The sequence below is a fragment of the Parasteatoda tepidariorum genome, chromosome 4 (assembly GCF_982258835.1).
Source record: "Parasteatoda tepidariorum strain Cologne lab strain chromosome 4, Ptep-v5.0, whole genome shotgun sequence".
In the NCBI taxonomy this organism is placed as follows: Eukaryota; Metazoa; Arthropoda; class Arachnida; order Araneae; family Theridiidae; genus Parasteatoda; species Parasteatoda tepidariorum.
In genome coordinates, this window is record NC_141758.1 from 66,402,206 (window position 1) to 66,425,531 (window position 23,326).

Below are 23,326 nucleotides of genomic sequence, written 5' to 3' on the forward strand. Positions count from 1 at the left end.
GCAAATGTGTAGTTATAAGTATAAATAAATTAAAGATATGTTAAAACTCTAGTGGTCTATAGTATTGTTAAAACTATGTAGCTCAGTTTTTATACCATCGTTCCTGAAATGTTCGAAAGGGCGGTTCCTTTTTTTTCAAAAATGTAAAAAGTGGTAGCATATTGCATATAGCAAGTGGTAGGAAAAGTTCATTAATATCATTTATTTTCGAGAAATAAAATGATTCTGTCTACCAGAAAATATTACTATTTGGAACTGAAGTCAACGCAGAGTACTTTTTCAAAGCTAAAGTGGTAGGTAACAGAAGGAAATATCCATTTTGCATTGTGTTACTATTATGTATTCTAATACCTGTGTGTTAGTATTTTTATTTTCAAAACACTGTCCGCGTCATAGGTAGGTTAATTTATCCTTTTTTTGGAATTATTTTTCTTTATTATATAAATAAACTTTTAGAATATTGTTCTTTTCCTTAAAAAATCATGTCAATGCAGATTATTTTATTCTATTCATTGGCTAAAATTTATACCCTTAAAATTATCTTACAAAAACTGATAAGAACACAAATAAAGTAATGATTACATAGAATTATTCATAATTGATAATTTTTTTTTTTTAAATCTTAGTGCTAAAATGTAGTTGGCGAAGTTTTGGCGACAATGTTGTTTCGTTTCTTCTTCGCTTATTTACGTTCATTTTTTACTCTTTATAATGCTTTTAAAAGAATAAATTCTTCTATATTTTATCATTTCAGCAGCTTGCTTTGAACTACTTTATTTAATAAAGGTTGATAAAGTAGTCAAGTTAATAAGTTTAAAGGAGTTAAGAGGATTCTTAAGGTGATGCAGCTCTTTTTGACTCCTCGAGATGTTTAAAATCGTTTCTTGTAAATGTTTTCAAATATTTTAAATGCCAGAAAAGATAACCATGATTTTACAAGATGCAGTACTATTGTAAAATGTATGTTAGATTAATATTTAAACGCGTGCTTTTTTATATTTCGATAAATCAATAAAAAAATATATTATAATTAATACAAAATAACTTCTGATGATTCTATAAATTGCAGAGTTAAATTATAAAAAGTTTTATCAAACGATGCATTTTTACCGTTTCTAAGACCACTCAAAAATTAAAATGTTCTTATTTTTGAAAAAAGTAAATAATTTTACCTACACGTTAAAAAATTTGAATTTTAAAACAATTTTTAATCCAATCACAGAATTCTTGTTGATGTTCCAATATATTACTGTTCCGCTAATCTTAGCGCTCCTGAAACTTTACATTGTCTATATAAGTACAAAACGCGAAACTACAAGATAAGGGAACTCATCTCAGCTCTCACGTGACGCCTTTTTGCCGCCAAAATCACAGAAAGAGAGGGAGCACATGACAGAGGGGATTCTGACGTTTGAAACGAAGAGAGATGTCGAAATATACCAACTCTTCTATGTTCTGACAGAATGAATATGACGGACCTACCTCTTGTTTTTCCAAATATGTTCCACCTGGGTAGTTTTCTCTCTAGGGACATATAAAAAGCATCATTTACGAGAAACCAATTAAATTACATGAAAACTTTGTCCTATGAATTACAATCGCGACCGTGAAATGTCAAGGATCTTAGTCTGTGTGATTCACTACATCTGGCAGATGTGAAGTCTATATTGCAAGCGATGATTACTCATTTAAGTATTTGTTCTAAAGTTTTTCAATATATTCTTTGACAATACTTTCCATTATCAACGAACAAGTGTTGTAAATTTAGATCATATTCCTAATGACGATATTTGGACTCTTTTTGTTATTTTTCTTTTTTCTGCACATAGTGTTCTTTCAACGGACGCAACCACTAAAAGTTTACAAGACAAAACTTACTGTTTGCACTCTATACAATATCTGAAGACATTTTTAACTCAGCCACAATTTTGCTCAATGTGGGTCCTCTATGAACATGCACCGAAGGATCAATATTGGGATCTCTAGATTTTTTAATATTGGGTGAATAATGATTATAAAATACATTAGCAGGAAAATAATTTGGGCCGATATAGGACCAATATTAAAAAATATAGACATCCGAATATTGGTCCTTCGGTGTTTGTTCATTTGGGACCCATATTGAGTCCAACTGGGGCCGAAGTAAAATTGTTGCTAGGGTATTGAGTGAATCTGGCAATTCTACATAGGGCTGATATTGGTTGCAAAATATGTGGTGAATCGAACAATTTTATATAGGTCCAGTATCGGAAAATAATGACCCTTAAAATCCTTATTGAGTCAAAATTCGCGAATATTGGTCAAATGAGGGTCCAAGTTATTTTGCAGCAAAGGATTTTGAGGAAATTTAAAGATAACAATGATGCCCAAGAGGGAATTAACACATGTTTCCTCATGCTGTTTGATCCTTCCCTTTCTCTTGAAACGTCACAATAACAGGAAATCATTTCAATATAACTTTGTGATTTCAATATAATGATGTTTTTCCCATCACCTTAGATGCAAATTTAATAACAGCTGCGTCAAATCACCTTAATATATTAAAACAAACGTAAAGAATTAAATTTGAGTTTGCATTATGCTAGTTGTTAAGGAAGAAAATCAATATTTTGTTGAAATTTTTTTTAAAACAAAATATGTATCAATATCATACAGATATTTGACCCAATCAGAATGAAAAATACTGAACTAGAAAAAAAGATGCCGATTTTTCAGCATATTTCGAGAGATTAATGCACAATTACACGAAAATAAATTGAAAGCACTAATAAAAAATACTGAATTCAGTAAAAATACTGAAAATTCACATGTCTGATCATATGCAGCAGTATTAATATGATATGCAGCACGTACAGTCTACAGAGTTTTTCTCTTTTGCTCAAAAGGATAAATTAAAATACAAACATTGCAACAGAAAACAAATTTATTATACATAATCATACATATTTGTTACAAAAATAATTTTTAGGTTTCATCAAACGATAATTTGATATGTAATAAATAGCAAAAAAAAATTCAAAAATATGGTTAAAAAAATTTTTTTTTGACAAAATAGATTGCTACTTATGCTTATCATTATATTCATTCATTACAGTAATTCTCCCAGTACGATAATCATGTTGCATTATTATCCCTTATCAAGATTGCAATTGCAGCAATTACAGATATTTAATTGGGACCCAACCTAATTTGGATAATCAAAATATTCGGAATACTTTTTATAACCTATTTTATTCGATTTTCAAGAAGGTTAAGGTTATTTCAATAATGGTGCCATATAGTATTTAACTTTAACTTTTAATAGACTAATTAATTAACGTTAAATTAAACAAATTTATTTATCCTGACTTTGTTTGGTTATAAGTATGAGGGGGCAGTACTTATAATTTTGGCAGCAATAAAATTCACTTCAGATGGCAAAAAGAAAAGAACTTATTGTGGAACAGAATTATGACAGTTTATTGAGTAAAAAAGAAAGAGAACTAAGAGCACTCTTAAAAAAGAAATTTAACATTGTTTCCAGATTAAAGTGGTGCAGACAATCAAGGTTATACTGTAGTATTTATTTTATGATCATTGTTAATTGCATAACTAAGAATGCAAATACACGGTAAAACTTTCATAATTAGAATCACCTACATCCGAATAATTCTTCTAACCAAATCAATTCCAAAGTTGATTCTTTTCCCTTCATTTTCAATAATATACTGCCTTAATTCAGTAATACCTAAAACCTTATTAAAAAATATTTTTTGTAAAATAAAGAACTGATCATTTTACGCGAGTAACAAATTAACCTCAATTAACAAATTAACGTGAGTAAACCTCATCAATAAACATTTTGTTAATTTACGAAGTTTTACAAAAGGAATCTGCAAGTTGCAATTTTTATCGTTTCATTACTGCTGGCGTAGTTTTGTTTGAACATCGTGGCTACCACTTCTGCTAAAAGTGAAGTGTGTAAAGTTATCTGGGTGAGAAAAATAGAACATTCTAATGTGAAAAGAATGCAGAGAAATCTTGACAAAGACTGTAAAGAAATATGAATCATTTAAATAGGTTTCGTAGGTTAAGTAGCTATATATATATATATGCAGCTTTAATTTACAGGATATACAGAACTTATTATACACAGTAGTGTCTTAAGTAATTAAAAAGCTACAATGAAAGACATTTTATATGACACAGAAAGTACCTAACAAAAGTATCACAAATACAAGATCTACCTTACACACATATAAATTTTGGCACAGCATTAAGGATTTACTTGTTAGAACAGTATGAGTTATATACATTTTGTCAGTTCCTATAGTATTTATATTATTTTTTTTTAATAAAATTAAATATGTAAATAAAGTAAAACTGTTTGAACCAGCACTGCACAATAATAAATTATTTGAACATAACATAAAATTAATAAAATGCTTTATTTTTTTTTCACTTCATTTGTTCGTGTCATTAAAAAAAGTTAGCATTTAAAAAGAAATTTTTGTGTTCAAAAATTTGCTGAAATGCTCTTACATTTCAAATAGTTTAATAATCCGTCTGGCAGCAAGTATAAAGCATTTGAAATTGCTAGTATCTCAAGTGTTAAAATAATTTCTTGAATCTAATAAAGAACTTATTGCCTCCAAAAATAGAAGATGATTAAAAAAATCAATTAAAGAAAAATGGAACGAGAAAAATGTAGTTTACAAGCATAATTTTGCTAAGAAAATCATAGAATTTGTTCACCCCAAGTTTTAAAATTAGGTAACAGATGATAGCATGTTAGTGAGATATTTGCACTGGTGTGTGTCAATTTTGTCTTTAAACTTTGCGACATCCTGTCAGCATAATTTATAGAACAATCTGGTATGATTCAAAATCGTCTGCGACCCCAAAACAGTCAGTCAAAAACTTATCAGTTTAAAAATTGAGCTTATCTAACATGGGTAAAGCTAAATATGCAAAAGTAAAAAGCAAGCACTATGAATACAAATTACTTTAATGTAATTTATTTTAACCTACAAATAAATTATTTTATAGTAATTCAAATTTCTCATAATAACATTAACACGTTTTTTAAAAAATACTTATTAAATTTCAAGAAGTAATCAATTGTTAAAGAGCCTGTAACCAAATAACCACAATTTTTGGAAATGAATAAGTTTTCAAATTTTCTTGTTTATTATTATTTTATTTTAAAAAAGTTCCAGTTAATCCAAAAAATAAATAAATAATAATATGTGTTAGTGTTATTAAAATGAATTGAAATTATCAATTCAATCAAATTTTGTAAGAGTCAATAAATTTTCTTACATATCTGCAGATAAGTTTCGGACTTTTTCAGAAAATCTAGTCAATTGAGAAAAAATTTGCGTGCGCAAAATGACTAATCCTCCCTTGCTGCACTTAAAGTAGATCCTTTCTGATTTTTTCCCAACATAATCTTTACTCATTTTCAATATTTAAACTTCTCAATTTTTTAGTCATAATTTTTTATTAAAATGAGAAAAATAATCTGCAGTTGCTGTGCTGATTTACAGTGCCTACTGCAGAGATTCTGTTAGCAGGGCCACATGATAATTATTAGTGTTTTAGGTGATAAAGCATATGGTTCTCAATGAAGTGACCCAGGTTCAAATCCCAGGAATGGCTGGTTGATATGAATTCAGCTCCTGGCTCACATAAAATATCTTTCGTAGTAAACAGATAATGGGTTAGAATTCCTTTGCCCACCGTGGGGAGTTTTCACGGTTTTCCTCCTCATAGAATGCAAATACAGGTTAGTTCCATCAAAAAGTTCTCCACAAAGACTAGTTTGTCCCAATGTTTAATGCAGGTTTTTCCTTGTCTACTGAATTGGAATCAAGATTATAAGGCTATGGAGTTTAATTTTAATAGTCGTAAACTCAGAATTGGGTCAGCTGTTCAAAAACCAGGTAATAATAAAATAAAATTAGCAGCGTTATCTGTTGATGAACTTTGCAATGAATTTTAAAACATGGCTAGAATAAATTCCTCATTTTCCTAATCAGCACAAAGGAAATCATATATTTTTATCTCCTTCCATTTATATTTAATCGACTTTCCAAATTGGCAATAATTTTTAGAACATCCAAAGTAATAAGCTGTTCAACTTTAATTTATTTTTCATATGCACTGGTACAATAATTATTTCTAGAGCAGTGGTTAATAGATTTGAGATTCATTGGTAAAGTCGCTATTAAAGAAAGCCACCTAGATTTCTAGTCTAGTGGATGATTTTGGATTACAGCAAATGATATGGTTACCAAAATAATTTTTGTGCATAGGCATAAAATTCATCATGCACAAGCATTAAAATTAATTTGGTAAGATATTTTTTTGAAAAATATATAAATTACTATCAATCTAAAAAATAAAAATCCTAATTTTAATTTACACATGAATATTTTATCACACCAATTACAATACTTCAATTATTTACAAAATTAAATTAGCTAATCAATGTTCATACAAATGATGGGGAGTATCCATAGACCATATTCATCTCAACTGCTTCAAAAGTGATGGAAAAAAAAAGTTTTAATTTAGGAAACTTTTTATACACGTCTACAGTAAAAATGTTTCGAATTAACGTTGAATAATTAAAACATACCAAGAAAATGACACACCAGTTATATATCACACTTTATATACACAACAGTATAGGAGACCCTATTTTTGAAAATGTAATAAGTCCATTTGAAGCTAAAAGATTTCTTATTTATTTATTTGATTATTTTACTAAGAATTATTATTTAATTTTGATATTTAACCAAATTACAGTTAAAAGCATCACCCAAATTAATTAACCTTCGCCAATATTTTTAAATTCATTCAAACACAAACTCATAAAAGCATCAAAATTATACCACTTTCCAAATAAACTTATACTACACAATTGTATAAGATGTAAATTATTATACACAATTTACATCTTAATTAATTAAATTCCAATACATAAGGTAAGAGAATAAAAATAAATTTATAAAGTTACAAATGTGCTTATTATATTTTAATTGAGTTATATATTTAAAAATTATTAGTTGAGTAAAATTATTTAAACATTCAATAAAAAACAGAAACATTGTTTTTAAAATTAACTTAAAATAAAATTCTTCAAAATTTAGCCAAAATAGTTAATTTCTTCCAAATTAACTATAAACTAAAAATCTTGGAACACGCCTATTTTAAACAGTTGGGAAAGGACAGCATTTTGCTATGATGCAAAAAATAGTAGTAAATTTATTCCTAGAATATATTGATATTTTATAATGTTAGCAACTACTTTAGTTTTAAAATTTTGTAGATCAAAATATAAACATTTATATCATAACAGTATTATGGTGAATGTCTTTATTTTCTTAAGATAAACAAAATAAATGAGTAACCAATTCTCACCTATTTGGGGGGAGGGGACAGCTGAGAATATTGGCCTTTAATGAGTTAAAATAATGAATATATTTCAGGGTTTGTTACTTCTTAACTAATTTTTCTAACTTAATTAGAAAAATAACAAATAAAACTGCTTTATCACAGTGACATTTCATAAACACGAGGATTAAAAAAAAAAAAAAAACTGCTTTTACTAATTCAGATATTTGCACTTTGTTTCATTAAAAAAATTACAATCAAAATTTATAATGGAAACAAAACTTTTTATACATAAGAAAAAAATATAAGCATCTTCTGATTTACAAATGTCTAATGTTTGGAATAGTATCTAAGAATTCAAACAAAGATGTGTTGTAAACATACTGATTACAGCATGCATTAAACAGCAAATATGCATTTTTGGAAAAAAATAAACAAATAAGAAAAATTATGCAATTCTGGGAAATTACTACTAACAATTCAGTTAGCATAGTAAAATACATTGTTACTTTATATAACATTTTCTTAAAATAAGTAGGAATGAAAAATTTTGCAAAAATTTTACTATCTGACATTGTAAATAGTTAAGTGGAGCTATTTTAAACAATAAAAACAAAGAATACTTTTCATTTCTCTCAAAAACTGAAAAAGTTTCGTTTCTTCAAATTCTATTCTCAGTTAAAAATTTCTCAGTAAATCTTCTCGTACATGTTTTATATTCTTAATTTGTTTGCTTTGTAAATATTATAAAAATATAAACTTTTAGGCTGTTTTTAAAAATAATTTCTAATCTCTTATGATTGTAGCAAAAATACAGTTGTTATTGAAGATTTAATAACAATTTGACTATTTATAATTTGGTAACAATGAATCAGCAAGTTTAGTCCCAATATAAAAATAGCTTGCCAAATTTTTCCTTTCAAAAAAGTATAGCAGAAAATACAACCTTCGGAATCGAAATTTAAGCTCAACTCGCAGTGGCTTTTGTCCTTTAAGAGATGCAGTTATCACTACATAACACTGGAATTTGGATAAAAGAATTTAGTAATAATAGATAAGAAAATAAAACAAAAAAATTCTGCTAATATTATTAAATATATATATTTTAAAATTGCTAAGATTTTCTTTCACTTTTTTCGTTTAGACATCTTTCCATTTCTTTGAAAAGTGCTAAGCGATACGCTTCATAGTTCATCACAATATTTTCCAGTTCTTGTCTATAGAGACGATTTAACATTGCTTGGTAACAATCTAATTCAGGAAGTTTGAAGAGATTCCACTAAAAATAAATAAATAAATAAGATATAATGAAATCTCAAACTTTTCACACAACTTTTCACAAACTTTATACAAATGTTTAAACAAAATTTTTTTTACAAAAATACCTATCATATTTTCAGAACAAAATTTTCTATTTTACACAGACTAATATTAACATTAGTACAACAACAGGAACAATATTACAATAGAAATACAAAAAAGAATCACTACAGCCAGGGCCGGATTAACCTATAGGCACACTAGGTACGTTCCTAGGGCCTACGAAATTCAGGGGCCTACGAAAAAAAAAAATCAAACGTAGTGGAATCAGAAAAACAGTTTAGTTTTTCTGATTCCATTCCGTTTGATTTTTTTTTCTTTTCACGATAAATTTCGCACTCAATAAATTCTTTTTATTCATAAATTTTATCATTAGGTTTTTTTTTTTTTTTTAAAATTCCGTTGATCTTGCCTTGTTCCGGGTTTTAATATTTATGCTAGTGCCTTTTTTAACTATCGTTTCGGTTCGATAATTTTCAAGTGTTTTGATTTAGATTAATAAGTTTTCCTTTTATTTTATTGTCCCCCCCCCCCCGTTTAATTAGGTATGAAATATATTGCGTTATTTAATCATTGGTTTTGTTTATATAAGTTAATTTAGAAATTGCAATTATTTTTAAAAAATAAATATGAGAATTTTGTATTTTTTAAACTTGTTTTTCTTGTCTAAACTTGTAAATTTTTTATTCTTTTAAATGTTATATTTCTACCATTTTTTTTTCTCTTTAAAGTTAGGAGTACCTTTCTTTTTTCTCTTACTTTATGCATTACACTTGTCGGTATTGCAGATAAAGTTCGATAAACAAATTCGTAAATTAAAATCCATATTAATAAAAGTGTAAAAAAAAAATATGCAAGAAAATTTCAGCATATATTTGGAAAAGAGGAGAGGAGAGGGGGAAGGAGGTGAGGGCCCAAAAACGGCTATGCCTAGGGCCTACGAAAGGTATAATCCGGCTCTGTGCCTAGGGCCTACGAAAGGTAGAATCCGGTTCTGACTACAGCCAATAAATGTTTCAATGACATTCGAAAACACTTAAAATCTAATTCATAGAAAAACAAAAGTTTTACTATATAAATCTCATTTAAGATCAATTTTAACATGTGCTTGTGAAACCTGGACCGTATCTTGCACGGGTGAGGTTGCGTTGTGTATCTATGAGAGAAACGTCTTGAAAATTATTTTTGGAGGAATTAAAAAAAAAAATGGTGTGTGGCTTTGAAGAACAAATTTAGAGCTTTATTACTCATATAATGAACCTGACATTATTAACTTCATTAAACGACAAAGAATAAAATGGACAGGCCACATGATCGGAATGGATGAAGACCGTTTCACAAAATGAGTTTTCAATGCCAGACTAGTTGGCAAACGAGAATTTGAGATAGATAGATGGCCTAGAAAAATACATTTTGGTCTTAAAAACTAAAAACTGGAAAACGCTAGCAGAAAAAAAGGTTAGACTGGAAAAAATTTCTTGAGAAGACCAAGGCTCACACTGGGCTGTCAAGTCATTGATGATGATGAATAACATTAGTATCACATATTTTAAATGAAGATTAAAGTAATAATTACACATACTTTAAATTTACCAATACTTTAAATTTAAAAGAAATGTAAACTAAACACAAAATATCTTTAGATACATTTTACAAAATTTAATTTTCATAAAGTTCCTATTTTTTTTATACAAAAAAATATTACTTACTTTGTTGGAGTAATAATAAAATAGGGGGAAAAATATGGCAAAACATTATATCAATTAAAAAAAAACTAAGAATAACAATTACAAAATATCTAATGCTACTCATTAAAATTTTGTGGTTTGTGCAAGAAAATAAATTGAATAAAAATTATATTTACTTTTAACTTGTAATCGAATTCTGATGGCGCCTTTGAATACACATATAACCAATGTGGAATTTCTGTAAAATACACAAAAAGAATTAATATTAAATAACAGATTTATAATAAATAAAAGCCAATTAAAGTATAAGCTATTGAATTATATTATTTTAAAAACACAAAAAGATATTACAAATTAAGAAATAATACTGTATAAAAGATGTATACATTATATACAGATGTATATATAGATGTGTACATTACAGTGTATACAAGATGTATACACTGTATACTGTATAACAGATAGAGTGTAGAACGTACTTTATATAGAGTAAAACTACTATTTACCTTCAGTAAGATAAGGATTTGCAGGAACTATCACATTATGCTGATGAAAATTTGTATGCCGGGGAGGTGGATAGCGATTCTGGTTCAGCAAAGAAGCTTGATATATAATGGCACTATTATGACCATATTGAGGGGCACATGGATGCTCATATTGAGCTAATTTTGTTATATGGCTACAGAAAAATAAAATGCATTATAAGATAATTGCATAAATATTCAAACAACTATGATCACATGTTACTTTAGAAAGATATTTTTTCTTATACACACAAAATCACACAGAAATTTCTGCAATAATTACACTGATTTTATCTGAGTTTAGAAACACACTTCAATTATCTTCTACAATTTTTTTATGACACAGAAGTAAGCAGAGATACGTGGATGTCTGGGGGTAAATTTCTCGTTTAGATGCCCCTGAAACAAATGCAGGCATTGGAAGCCAAAATAAATAAATAAATAAAAATAATAAAAAGATCTATTGATAAAAAATCTATTATTATAAAAAAAAAAAAACATCTGCATGATATTTATTTAAATTAAAATCCATAGATAAAATTAATTTTTTATATAAATATATACAGATATTACTATGTGATCATAAAATTATTTTCAATTAAATATCTGTATTTCTGGTTGGATATATATACAGTGAAACCTCCTGTTATGGACACTCCTGCAAAACGGACGCCTCTCAATACGGACATATTTTTAATTCCCCGGGAATCTTCTATGAATAAACCATTATGTACATTCTCCGCAAAGCGGACACTCCCGTAACCGGACGCGGACAGTCATTTTAATCCTGAAACGTTGTTTTTTATCTCTACAAACCGGACACTACTTTTTCTAAATAAATTGCAAGCTAAAAAAATGCAACTTTTCACCATTTTTAAAGCATGTAAATAAAACTTTTTGCCTTATCCATAACTAAAAATATTGTTAAGCTATTTCACCATCGAAAAATCAATCTTTCTCCAGTCACCTTGCCTTATCTTTGTAAAGAAAGGAGAGAAAATGGTACTGCACTCCTGAAATAATTCTGACATCAGCATCTTTTGATCTTTTCATCTGGACCACACAGGTTATGAGACCTCTCAAGTTGAAATGACTTCTCTCAATGCTTCTTCCCTATTGAAAATTTATTTAATTTTCTTATCAATTTGAAAACTGTATTTAACACAACTGGGGTAAAAAAAAAGAGAACAGAAGTATAATCTTTGAGGTGTTTATATAAATGAAACATTTATTCAGACACTTGATAGCTGATCAATTGTGAATAATCATCTCCATAGGTCCTCATGACTTACAGGTATGCATTACTTTTTCTTCTGTGAATCATGGGAGGTTTATTTTCCAAGAAGGTATTAACCATGTTCCCTATCAAATGATAAGTAGGTGTAAGGGGATGAGAACCTAATAATTGAAACGGAATGAGGACAGTACGCTCCTATTTGGTATCATATGTCTAACTTGAGTATCTATGCTAATAGGAAAATTATATTTATTTATCTGTAGCTACTTCCAGAATTATGTATTTATATCAAACTTCTTTATATATTCTTTTTTATCTTTCTTATTGTTTAAATAAATATTCTTGTAGATATTTACAGTATCCTTGTAGATATTATTTAATTATTTCTACATCTTTGAGAATATTCCAAGAACAATTTTCGGTGTTAAATTTCGTTATTAGAGTACCCTTCTCGTAAACGGACAACTCTCATAAACGGACAAATTTTTTGGTCCCATGAATGTCCGCTTAACGGAGGTTTCACTGTATATATATATTTCTTTTTAATGTAAATAACATTTTAATTTTATTGCTGAATTTTCTCTTAAGTATTGTAATGTTTTAAAACTTCATCATTTAATTTACCAGAAAATCATAGTCTACATAAAATATTTTCCAAGAGCTAAAATATTACTAAGTGAAAAAATTTAATTATATAATAAAAAACATTAATAGATTTAAAGTCTGTATTTAAAATTTTAAAGTCTGTAGTCATTCACTGGATGACTCCTTTTGCTTCATGCTGTTACCCCTTTGATCATATACTATAGAAAAATGTAAATAATCATAGTTACACTTATTCAAATTACAACTACAGTGCCCACGGCTTATTAAAATCACATCTATGCTGAGAATATTTCATTTTATAAGTGGCTGATTTTATAAACTAGAATGTCTAAACTTAGGAAGAAAAACACGATTTTCAAACTTCACAAATACATTTGAAGCTAAATTGATGATTAAGACTTATATTTTATTTTTACTGAATCTATATTTGATATTTTAATTTAATATTATCTAAATCTAGATTTCTTTTCATTTACAGAAGGATTTTAAAATATTAATACATTTGTTTGATTATGAAAATTTAAAATTCAATGTGGTTTGAAAGTTATAACAGTTATTGTAAACTTTCAATATTTCCTTTTCTTTGCTCTTAAGTTCATTTTGATATAACAAACGTTTTTCAAATATCTTTTGAAGATAAATTTACCTTATTGAATAAGAGATTATCCTTAGCACTGAATGATGATAGGTATTCTAGAACTTTTCATAATTCCTCTAGAACTTTTCATAAAGTTTTCATTTGAATTCCTTTACAATCCATGCATAATAATTTTTTTATTCACAAACTTCCATTTCCTTAAGAAGTGAAATTTATGTCTGTTACTTAATTCTTTTAGTTGGTAGGGGGCACAATGAAATTTGTTATTTATATGCTTTCAAAACTTCAGAAAATCCAAAATTCCAATTGCCCATAACAAAAAGCAAAGTTTTTAATTATTTTAAACACATGCCCAATAAAATTCAATTTTATAAAACAGAAAGAAATCATGATTTTAATAACGAATGGTCTTAGCATGTTTTGATATTGTAATAATTCCTTGCTGATTTGATATTTAAAAGCAGATGACTTTACATTGTTGTGATTTTATTAGTAGCAAACTTTGTATCACTCTAACATGGGAAATATGCATCTCAAAAATTCTTACTAAAACAAAGTTAAGCCTTGCCCTGGATAGGGTACAAATTAGCCTTCAAGTCTGCCCCTTGGGTAAAATAGGTCCCATTAAAGTTACTGTTTATTAACTTTTAAACTAACAAAAACTTCCGAGCTTATATGCAATTATGGTGTAACCCATAATTGCATATAAGCTCGTACTATCCTCCCAGCTGGGATTTGATCTTGGGCCCTCTTAGGTGAACAGCCTAACCGTAACACCACAAATATATATAAGTAGGGAAGTTTTTGTTAGTTTAAAAAAATGAACTGAAACTTTAATGGGGCATATTTTATCCTAGGGGCAGATTAGGTGGCTATTATGAGCCCTATCCAAGGTTTTCAAACAAGATCTTTAACTTAAACTTAACTTTGTTTTAATAGGTATTGTAAGCAGAATATTAAAGAAATTAGATACATACTTGACATAGTAAACACCATTATCAGGAGATTCAATTCGTTCCCACCCAGTAGGCAAGCCTTCTTTTTCAAGAGGATGACTCCAATGTGTTGTCTTCGTATTATGATCAACATAATACTTTCTACCTCTCATTGTATAATCAACAGACCAACCAGGAGGTAAAGGCAATTCATTAGGAGTAGAATAGCAGGCTCCTGCACTAGAGGGAAGGACAGACACTGAAGATGAGGCAGCAACAGGGTTTGGAATCGCTTGCTGGTGACTCTCTACAGCTGAGAGATTTGCATGCATAGGCAATACAGCCATTGAAGAATGTTGAATGTTGCTACTGCTAGCAAGTGACTGGGGTACTCTTGAAGTCGTAACAAATGCGGCTGAATATGCAAGCTGTGAAGCATTGTCTGGTACGTTTTGATATGTATGATTATACATTTTTTCTAAAAAGAAAATAGAAATAGGCATAATAAGTACATTTTAGATGCATTAAAATATAATGCTGAGTTGCCCACATTTAAAATCATTCAGAACAATTGAGAAGTGCTTCAATGTAAGTAATTATTTTCTATTAGTGCTAAACTCAGTAGCAGAATTCACTAAGTGAATCTGCTGCACTATCTGCATAAATCCAAATTTGTTTGTGATCTCAACGTAGTCAGGCAGATACTATTATTGTAAAAATTTAGCTTAATCTAAAATCTAAGTTGTAAAATTTCAAAATATAAGATCTCTTTTACATAAATACTTTATAATGTTTAAATTTAAGGTTAATTTAAAAATTAGTCTGCAGTCAAGTAACAATAAAAAAAAAAAAATCTTGACTTTTTGTTCTTTAAGGTGTTCTCTCAATTTTTAGAAACAAGTTTAGAATGGTTTTAAAAAGTAGTGGCAGCAGTTATACCAATTTGTTTATTTTTAAAAAAATAAAAAACAACTTTAATGAAAACTAATTTGCAGATGTTGTAATAATTGGCAGCACCTGCTGCCTTGTTGGAGCATTTCTATTAGTAAATCTTGAGTACTACTTTAAAAAGATTTCAAGACTGAACTTATTTTTTGACCAATTAGCATAGCCTAGCAATAGTAATCAGAATTTTTCAGAAATTTACAGCTCACTTTCTATGAGAATGGCCCACATATTATAATAACGACTAGGATTTTTTTTAAAAAAAACACATTTATTTTTCTTCATTTTATTAATTAATTTTTACAGCAAACAAAACAAAAATAGCAGTTAATCTTGTGTTTTCTTTTTCTAATCATAATTTAGCTTTGCCCAACACATCAAAATGTCGGTAAAAAATTACAAACTCAAGCAGATTCAGATCGAACAATCCAAATTTTGTGTACACAAGATTTCAAGTTCTCAGTTCCACTTTTCGTGGTAGTAAGACATCATTATTTGATCACTTACAACAATTATTTAAAAAAAAAAAAAAAACAATTTTTTTTTCCATTTATTTTAACAGAATTTTTTTCTACATTTTTTAAAGTAAAATGGAACTTTTTAGTTATTTATTTTTAAAAAACTTAATTAAAAAAAAAATGTATGCAAATATATTAATTGCTGGTCGGAATTCAGTCCATTTCTCTCAATACTGATTTTAGTCCTCGGGAATGAAGAATGGCACCAATGAGGTAGGAAATATTTTGTGTAAGTACTGTAAAATCAGAGAGTTAATTTTTAAATATTTTTTACTTAAACATGAAAGTACAAAATTTGTTAATGTTTTTGGAATCAAAAATAAGAGCCTTAAAAATGAAGTGAAGATTATGATTCACATAAAGATAAAATTTGCAAAATTTTCAAATTTGCTTTTCTTACAGAAACAGAAGAGAAATGGGAATAACTTACGAGATATTATATTAGTGTTTGGAGTAGCTATGGATGGTTGCAAGTGAAATTGTTCATTAGAAGTTTGATGAAAGTTAGGAGAATACTGATCTCGAATTTGTTGATGATATAAATGGATTTGGATACTATCATCTTGTTTATATGCTATTTCAGGAAGATGATTTTCAGATTCAACACTTCTTTGACCTGGAACTTCAATTATAGAAACAGCCGCAGGCACAGTAACACATCTCAGATTTGGATTGCTGTCTTCTTTACTTTTAATAGGAATACCATCTATAGTCAAAATGAGAAGAAAAATGAGTATGGTTTCATACACTTTATAAAGTTCATTTAAGAAATTTTTTATGGGAATACTAAATGATAAAACTTTTTAAGTTGATGGGCTAAAATCATTTTTTGAATAATCAAAATTGATAGATAATAATAAATTACAGCTAAAACCGATCAATCCTCATAAGATTGATTGGTATGTAATAACAAGAGAGTGGCTCTCAAGTGGATTCCGGTCCACTGTGGAATCCAGGGAAACGAGGCGGCCGATCTTCTGGCAAAAAAGGGAGCCTCTGTCCTACAGAGATTTAATTCTAGACTCCCTTTCTATAATATCAAATGCCCCATAAAGAAAATATTCAAGACCTCTTTTCACGATGAACTCATAAATCCTAATTCCAATAAACCATGGCTTAAACAGATTGTCAATGTCTCTCAGTGGCCTAGGATGAAATCTGTTGCCATGTTTCGTCTGATAACTGGCCAAGATTGCCTGAAAAAACATCTGCGCCACATCAACGTGGTTTATGATCCCTTTTGTACATTGTGTGACCTCCACAAGGTTATGGACTTGTCTCACCTGTCTAGGTGCCCTGCTCTCCTTCGGAAATCTATCTGGGAACGCTACTGGACTGCTCGCTCTTATTTATAGATTTATTGTTATCTTTTTGATGCTCAATCAGAAATTCTTGTTTAGGTTATAATACAGTGAAACCTCTCGGGAGCAACCACTTTCCGTTTCACAGTAAAATGGTAGTTGGCCGCTCTTAGGGGTTACCTGCATTGACTTCAAAATTATTACTGAAGGAAAATGACTTTTCACTGACGAATTTAATTTTAGTCATTGTCATTTTCTTGGTACAGAAATGCCACTTCTGCTGGTGTCATGAAAAGAAAAATCTATGAATTAAATTTAGCATCTATAAAAATGATCTTCACTGATATAATAATGTGCAAACACAAATTTACCAAATATGAATGATAAAGATACTTTAAATGAATAAACAATTATGTTTTTTTTGTTTAAGTTTGCATTTAACTTTAAATCATAAAAATGAGTTAGTTTTGAAAAGAAAAAAGGTTTGTTTGAGATGCTTGCTTCTTCTATAACTTTTTTTTCTAATTTAACTTTAAGCTCTGAAAGTAAATCATTGATAGAGCACTCTGACAGTAACATGAGGTTGCATCGCAAAACGAATTCTCTAAATAAGAGTTACACACAAATATTTAGAATACATTTTAATCTACTTATTTGTTTTATAAAATTTTTTGTTTTGATATTTTTTTTTGCGTTTCCTTATTTGACCTTTTCTGCACTTGGTGAAGATATTTGTCCGGTCGCTGGGAGAGGTCTTAATGGTCCCTATTTGAGGTTTTCCTCAATACAAAGTCTATGGAAAAAATTCTGTGCTCACAAAAGTGGTTATAAATTGAGGTGGTAGCAACATGGAGGTGGTATTTCCTGGAGGCTTCACTGTACCACACACTTATTGAAGTTTAACTTCGAGATTAACAAACTTAAAAGTTACTAAAAAGTATATAATAATACGAATTTACATTAATTCTTTTTATTTTATCACATTAAAGGCACAAAATTCCACTTCAAAATAAAATATACCTTGCTCAAGACTGCCTAGAATTTTTACAAGAATCTAGAAACTTTTGCCAGAATGTAAAAATTGAAATATGAGAACTTGATATTCATGTTTTTTTGTAAATTTTATATTTTTTGGGTTTACGACTACTAATGTTCTACTCCATAGGCTTTAATTTTGAACCCAATCCAGAAGACAAGGGAACTCCTGGATCAAGTATTAGGAGAAATTTGCCTTCGTGGACGACATTTTGATGGAACTAATCCGCATTTGCTTCACATGGATTTATTCAGAAAATATGCGTTTTTTTTTTTCACCTGATTTTGTGGCACAAATTATGTTCAGCACTAATTAATTTAATTTTATTTTATAACCGTCGTTGAACAGCCTACCCAATTTTATGGGTTTACGACTACTAATGTTCAACTCCGTAGTCTTGCAATTTAGAACCCAATCCAGAAGACAAGGGAACTCCTGGATCGAGTATTGGGAGAAATTTGACTTCGCGGAGGAATTTTTGATGAAGCTAACCAGCATTTGCGTTACATGGAGAGGAAGACCACGAGAACCTCCCACGGTTAGCCTGACGGCAAGTGGACTCTAGCCCATGATTGGTCTACCACAGGACATTTCAGCACTGTGGTCAGTGCAAGCCGGATGCGGAATTCGTAACAACCGCCCATTGCCAGGATTCGAACCTGGTTCACCTCATTGGAAGGCGAATGCTCTATCCCCTGAGCCATTGGGGCTTTGATATTCATAGTCAACAAATTTTAAAATTATGATTAGTAATTCAAAGAATTGAAAAAAAAAAGTAAAAGTTTTTACCATTATCTACTTCACAAACTCTGCAATCATTCTCTGAACTTGAATTTTTAACATAATGATTGACATATATGTGTGATTCATATCGAGGCAAATGAGATGCATGAGCTTGAGATGTAGCATCAACAACATTAGAGGAGTGACCAAAAGTATTTAAACGCATGAAACTCTCAGCTGTATTGGGAATGAGTCTGTAAACAAAAAATTAGATTAAGAAAAATATAGTGTTTATAATGGATAGTAAAATAAAGTAACAAAGCACTTTGAAATTTTAAATTACCATTAACGTTAAGGAGATTAATAATACTAAATTTTAAAAAATGCTAACATAGAACAATATAGCTCAATGTAATTACACCTGCAGTCTAAATGAAAATAAGACATTATAAGATAGATAGCTGATTTATGGGTGCACAAAAAAAATGCATAAGTGATACTCATGATTTTAAATTTTACATACATTTTTACAAAATATTATTAAATAAATGTTGAAAATACTTGAACTAACAGATTGAGGAAAAGTAGTAGTGTTTTATTTGATTTAAGTAGACAATAAACCCTTTTTTATCTTTTATTAAGACATCAAAAGAAAACTGGCATAATATTAGAGCTAAGACTAAATTACAAGAAAAATTATAGCCAATTTTAACTAAATGGATTTTTGCGTATTCAAGGATTTTTGTTTGACAAACATTTGAAATTCCCAAACAAAATATTATAATAGCAAAATTTAAATATGATGAACTTAAATACCTGAAAATAAGTGAAACAAAAATTGAAATTTTCAACCAAAGAAAAAAATATTAACAAACATATTTTTCTCTTTGAAAAGAAATTAAAAGAACTTAATGAGTGTATGCAAAATACTACGTAGAGATCCCCTGAAAATGTTAAAACATTTTGGTGGAAGTTCATTCGTGAGAACATCAGCTGAAGTAAGGTTAAAACAATGCATTATTAAATTTAAAATAATAAATAACTATTTAAATACTACCAGTATATTTTAATTCGAACATAATATAAATATAAAAAGTATTAAAGTGCAATTAAATTGAAAAATTCGATTATTTTACATAAATTTCTACAGCTAAACTTGAAAAACTCTAAACTTGAGACAGCTTTGCTGAATTGTGCAAGAGTAACATAAAAACAAATGAGTAATTGATATTGATTGTAGACAAAGGAAACATTGATGTGGGAAAACAATTTATTATGATTGTTCAAAATTATTTTATTTGTCTTTGTTAATATGATAAGTTAAAAAAGAGGAATAGCTAATTGAAAATCATATTAAATGGTTATTTCATATTATAAAGAATTTTTCTCGTCTTCATGTCAGGGTTCAATTTTGCAAACACATATCTAATAAATATACAGATTTTTTTCTAGTACTTAACTGTTTGCTAGGTACAAGACAAAGTTTTATTAAAATTGCCTAACTTCATCTTCAGGAGATAAGCATTTAATGTATAAGTTGGTTGTTTATTTCGCACTGACCTGTTTTTTGTAGCTGTATGCCACTTAAGCCATTGCACAATTATGTTACTTAAGTATTTTAATAAACAATTTTATAACAACTATACCTATTTTACAAAATATTTAATTTTCAATGACTGATATCAGTAAGAGTTTCAAAATAATTAACTTTACACGTAACTACCCTCGTAAAAAGATAACCAAATTACAGATGAAATTATAGGCTCTCCTTTTATCAATAGGTATTAGAAACAAATAAAAATGAAAATAAATATAGCATTTTTTGTTTTGCTTTGTTTAGAACACAATAGTTTTTTTTTTTTCAATTTTCTTTGCTAACAAGCTTTTAAAAAAAATCTTAATGGTAAGAACATACAGACAAACAATATAAAAATTCAATAAAAAAATATATATTTATAAACATTAATTTCCTTACTGTAGGTATATTTAAAAACATTTTTGATTTTAATTGCTAAAATTTACTGACCTTGAAGGTTGTTCTATTTTGCTCCCCTGAGATATTTTGCCAGTAAAAGGCTGAGGAGTAGGAACTGGATTGAAGGATGGTGTCGGCAATCCCCGTTGAGCACCGATTGACAAATTTGGATTTATCTGCAAGACTGGACTGGGACGTTGCAATGGACCTATATTGGTACTTGCTAGGGCACTTTGTGTATTTACTTTTGCAGCATTAGAAATTTGGCTTTGGGATGCTTTAGCACATTTTTGAGCTAAAGACATCTGTTGAGGGGGAGGAACAGGTCTGGGAGTTTCCTTTGTGCTTTTATCTGAATTTTTTCGTGTGAGTGAGATAATTCTTTTCGTTGGAGGTTCTGGAACTGTTGTCCAGACATTTAAAACTGCAAATAAAATAAATAAATAAATAAGGTATTATAAAATAGGAACAGTATTATTTTATAAGTTCTGTGTTAAATAAAAAAATAACAAAAATATTAGCAAAGAATGTAATTTTTGACTTAAATTGGTTTTTACAAAATTTAAGTTTATTAAGTCCAACATTCTAATAAAGAGTTCCTAGGTTGGATCATGAATAGCATTTCATTGAAAATACTTTCATAGTTAAAACAAAGACTAAGCAATGTTAAGATTTTGGCATTGTGATGTATCGTCACGCTAACATCGCGATATTTTGATGCATTGTAATGTTCAGGTATATTAATGTTTTATATTTGGTAAATTCGTAATTAGTAAGTTTCATTTTTTAAAAAATAATTGTGCATCTTTAATATTTAAAGACACGGATGTAGCGGTAAAAAACATTAGACAGCTGGATTGATTGTAAAGAAATCAACAACACACGCACAAATAAAAGAACTCCGTTCCGTAACTAAGTGATACAACAACACTTCGATTCTCAAGTACAATCAGATCCTTCATGTCAGTAAAAGGATGAGTCACGATGAAAAAAAGATGGGGAAAGATAATGATCATCGCTACAGCTATCATTACACACTTAAGGAGGATAATGCTTTGTGTGCGAGCTTCAAACATTGATATACTATTGGGAACAATGCTCAACATTGCGCTTGTAGACATCGATGCCAAAGATGCATCTAGAAATATCATACACATCACACTAAATGACAATTTCCGAAGCTTTGGAACATCGGATTGGCAATAATTGCTTAGAATCAATGTTTTCCAATGCATCGATTTATCACCCAGTCCTAGTTAAAACTTGTTATCGTTTATGAACTTAGAATTTCTAGTTTCTTGTATTTCACAAATCAATTACCTCCTTTCAAAAATTCACAATTCTATAAGTGTTGAAATAACCAATCTGTTTCAAACAAGAATGATACATTGTAGCAAATATAAGGTTGAGGATTTTTTCACAGTGATCTGTCGTAAATACAACAATCACATAAGCGTCAAATGGATTTTGTACTTGCAAATTAAAAAAATACACATGAAACAAGCACGGAAAAAAAACCATGAATAACCAATTGCATTCTTCGCGTTGGTAATTTTTTGTAATTTTTCTTTTATTTGTTTCTCGTTGGCCACTACTAGAAGCTGTCGAGATTTGTTGATTATTCTGCTGCAGATCACGATTTGGAAATCGTTACAAAAGACAATTTTTTGAAGAAACTTAGGTTAAAGTAGATATTAATGTATAATAATCTCGTTTGCGAGCTATCAACATTATTCTCATTAGACAAAAGAAATTAAATTAACGCATTATATTGGAAATTATAATGAAAAAATATAATTAAAATACCTGGAATATCAGGGGGGGTGTCTTTCTTAACATATTTTCCAGCAACACCATCACTAAGATATTTTAAATCTTTTTTCTTTGAAGACAACATGATATTTAAGCACTATATACAATCAGCGCATGCTAAAATGTGAGAAACAGCATCTAAAAAGGTGAAGAATTCCATATTTTATATTTATCTTTTTCAATGAGCACAGAGAAATGGATAGCATAAAAAGTTGGTACTAGTAAGAAAAAGTTCTGGGCATCAAAAGAAAAAAACATTATGCATTTGTCGAAATCTTACAAAAATAAATAACAGGAATTATATCATGCAATGCAACACTGTAAATTTCGAAACATTCATTTATACGAGATAATAAATAATATTGCATATCAGACGTTTCAGTGCATTAAACATTTACAAGGCTTACATTTATAACTTTAATGGCAGGCCTTAATTTATAAAAACATAACACAATTTTTGTCCTTTAATAATGAGAATTTTTATGCAAAATAGTATATTTACATCCATTATTTGAGATATGATATATGTATGTTGATCAAAATTTGTAAACAAGAGAGCAACATCGTCAACAATGTTCTAATCACGGTTACGTCTAAAATATTTCAAATATGTTGGCTTAGCATTTGGGAAATTATTTTTTTCTTTGCATAAAATAAAAGCTATGAGATGGTAAACTTTTGTAAAAGAAAATGAAACCATTGAAAAAGTGTTTTGAAACATAGACTAA

The 23,326-nt window shown here is 28.8% G+C and overlaps 1 protein-coding gene across 3 annotated transcripts; it reads right to left on the reverse strand.

The window, feature by feature from the left end:
- Nucleotides 1-261: 261 nt before the first annotated feature.
- sav (scaffold protein salvador) lies at nucleotides 262-23,214 on the reverse strand. Of its 3 annotated transcripts, none has more exons than XM_016048066.3 (9): nucleotides 23,006-23,183; nucleotides 22,593-22,736; nucleotides 20,838-21,210; nucleotides 18,878-19,065; nucleotides 16,182-16,457; nucleotides 14,331-14,766; nucleotides 10,895-11,067; nucleotides 10,565-10,626; nucleotides 7,204-8,659 (listed from the first exon to the last, which is right to left on the reverse strand). In XM_016048066.3, the coding sequence occupies exons 2-9, from the start codon at nucleotides 22,681-22,683 to the stop codon at nucleotides 8,495-8,497; spliced, it is 1,764 nt and encodes a 587-aa protein (XP_015903552.1). In that variant the 5' UTR covers nucleotides 22,684-22,736; nucleotides 23,006-23,183; the 3' UTR covers nucleotides 7,204-8,494. The 3 variants fall into 3 exon arrangements, 2 of the variants coding, with proteins under 2 accessions (XP_015903552.1, XP_015903551.1); XM_016048065.3 differs by having other exon boundaries at nucleotides 7,210-8,659; nucleotides 23,101-23,214; XR_015433103.1 differs by lacking the exons at nucleotides 7,204-8,659; nucleotides 10,565-10,626; nucleotides 10,895-11,067 and adding an exon at nucleotides 262-285 and having other exon boundaries at nucleotides 13,320-14,766; nucleotides 23,101-23,214.
- Between the last annotated feature and the right edge of the window lie 112 nt (nucleotides 23,215-23,326).